Here is a 2812-nt window from a genome sequence, read left to right as displayed (position 1 = left end):
CTCCATACCTTACTTCGGTAGTTTCTTTTGTCGCAAATAGAAAATATATTATTAGTGATGGGAACTATCGAATAAAAAATATCAAACTATCGATAGTTGTAAAATATTCATTCATTCGATAGTTTAAAATCATTCATTCGAATAGTTTTTTCGTTCGGTAGTTTTTTATTCGATAGTTTTTTCATTCGAATAGTTTTTTCGTTCGATAGTTTTTTATTTGATAGTTTTTTCATTCGAATAGTTTTTTCAAACGATTGTTTTTTAATTTGAATAGTTTTATCAAACGATAGTTTTTTCATTCGAATAGTTTTTTTTATTCGATAGTTTTTTCATTTGAATAGTTTTTTCAAACGATAGTTTTTTTCATTTGAATGGTTTTTTTATTCGATAGTTTTTTCATTTGAATAGTTTTTTCCAGACGATAGTGTTTTCATTTGAATAGTTTTTTTTATTCGATAGTTTTTTCATTTGAATAGTTTTTTCAAACGATAGTTTTTTCATTTGAATTTTTTTATATTCAGTTACTGGGTGATATGCATAAAAACGTAGTACTTACTTAAAGTAAAAGATGAAAGAAAATACTATAAATTCTAGTAAAAGGTAAAATTCATAGTATATACCTACTTAATTTCGTATGCATAAAAAAAAGTACCTGCTAGCAGGCAAATACTGTTAGTATATACTGAATTCATCCAAGTAAATACTAGAATTTACCCAAAAATTATAGTAAATACTTTTTTTTTAGATTATTTGTATTCGTTTGGTGTTTACAAATAAATTGTTTTGGAAGTTATACGGTTTAATCCATTATAAATTTACTGTTTCTAAATTTTAGTTTGTGAACATCTGTTCGTGCTATTTTGTGAGTCAAAAGTAAATCAGCAGCAGAGATGAGTAGCAATACGAAAGATTTGTCAATAAGCCAAATTAACTTAGCTTTTGTGCGAATTTTAAAAGTGCATAATGTAGTTATGAGTAAGTCACAGCAACCCTCTATTAAAAAAGGTAAGGCGGAGGCTATAAAAATATTTATTACTGAATACAAATCTGAAACTGGGGCGACACTAAACGAAGAACCACACGAACCAAAGTAATTTTTGAAGGTTTTTTGAGTGAACTCGAATCTGAAGTCAGAAAAAATTGATTTGCCTCCGTTTTTGAAATATTACCGTTATATTTTTATGTGAGGTAATTTATTAAGGCTGAGTGGACCACGTAAAAATCGGGTTATCGTTTACAAATCGGTGAATAACTTTTACATTTTTAAAGAAAATTGAATGAAATAAATTTTATTATTTAGATAATAAACAAGGCTAAATATCTTCATCCCCACAATTTCAAAATTTGGGCACTTGTAATTAAGAGAGAACAAAACATGATAAAATGTTCGTTCTTTTAGAACGACCTGAAAGACATTGGTTTGTTTCTTAGTTAGACTAAAATTTTTATTTTTTTTTATTTCTATTTTGGATTGAGGTTGAATCAAACTACGGAGTAAAACTATTTTGAAAAACTAAAAATGTATTTTTCATAGAAAAAAATTAATCGAAACTGAAGCTATTTTTCCTTATGTTACAATGTTTGAACATGTATAACTTCTGCAATTATTGATAAAATTCATCGAAATAAAAAGAAATAAGTACCTCAACTCAAATACTAACACATTGATTAGTTTAAGAAATTTATATTAAGTTTTAAGGTCTTAAACACCACTAGTGAAAGTACGGCTGTCTCTTACAGTACTACTGACACCCCAAGCACTAATGTAGATAATTCTACGGGCCCTGAAGGGGATGCTATGACTGAAAAACGGACCGTCTCTTACGAATCCACCCTCAGTCAAAGCAAACCCCTTCAGAACACGTTGGTTACTCCACTCCCTGACGGAAGTAAGGCTGTCTCTTACAGTCATGCTTCCGCCGAGGAACACAGTAACAGAATTGCTACTCCAAACTCAGGAATAGTTAACTCTGTGGGTCCGGAAGGGGATGTTTTGACCAGTAAAACGTCTGTCTCTTACAGTCTCACCTCTAGTCAAGGCAGACCTCTTCCTGACCCTAAAAGTACTCAAATCCCCAGCGGCAGTGTAGCTGTCTCTCATAGTTCCACCTCCGCTGGAGAGGAAAGCAAAAGAGCGTCCCGTAATGACATAAGGAACGCAAAGGGGATCTATAGAGCATTAAGGTTGATACCTATAGCCGAACGGTCCCCAGAGCAATCCAGCAAGTTAGAATGGGCAAAAGCTATTCTCAGCAAAAGATTGACCAGCAGCGACTTAACGTCAAAGCGACAAAGGTCTGTTGAGGATTCCGTCTCGGAATCTAAAAGACAAAAAGTGCATAATTCGAGCACTCACACTAGGAAAGACCTGTCCTTTAGTGACGTTCTTAAGGACAAGTCTATCCTCGCAGTTATCGATAGAAGTAATGTCGATGGCATGATCTCTTTTGACCGTTGGACGATGGTCTCAAACAAACTGCAGATCTCCTACTGGACTCTCATGATGGAGAACCCGGGTGAGCCTGCAGTTGTTGAGGACGCGGGATGGCACCAAGGCCGCGTCAAGCTCGTCGCATTCGGTGACAAGAGATCATGCGATCTATATAAGCTTGCTATCAGCAGACTAGAGGGGCTATGGCCTGATGCCAAGCTAGAGGTTGTGGCAAAGGAAGACATTCCTTGCAGACCTAGAGCTCGCATCAGTATCCCAGCTGAGCTAGCCTGCAAAGATACTGTGCTCAAAATGATCCAGTTTGGAAATCCATCCCTACCCACTCACGACTGGAAAGTCGCAAAGCTGGAGGATTTTTGA

General features: G+C 34.9%; 1 protein-coding gene across 1 annotated transcript; it reads left to right on the top strand.

Annotated features, from left to right (window-relative positions):
* Window positions 1-1798: 1798 nt before the first annotated feature.
* LOC129921479 (uncharacterized) lies at window positions 1799-2812 on the top strand. The gene has a single exon (XM_056003323.1). It carries the CDS (start codon window positions 1799-1801, stop codon window positions 2810-2812), a length of 1014 nt encoding a protein of 337 aa, XP_055859298.1.

Source organism: Episyrphus balteatus, chromosome 1 (assembly GCF_945859705.1).
Source record: "Episyrphus balteatus chromosome 1, idEpiBalt1.1, whole genome shotgun sequence".
Taxonomy (NCBI): Eukaryota; Metazoa; Arthropoda; class Insecta; order Diptera; family Syrphidae; genus Episyrphus; species Episyrphus balteatus.
Note: the sequence above shows the minus strand (reverse complement) of the source record. Positions and strands in the feature narration are given on the sequence as shown.

Bases quoted from the DNA above. Each gene is read 5' to 3' on its own strand.
- LOC129921479 (XM_056003323.1), top strand. From the start codon at position 1,799: ATGACTGAAAAACGGACCGTCTCTTACGAATCCACCCTCAGTCAAAGC.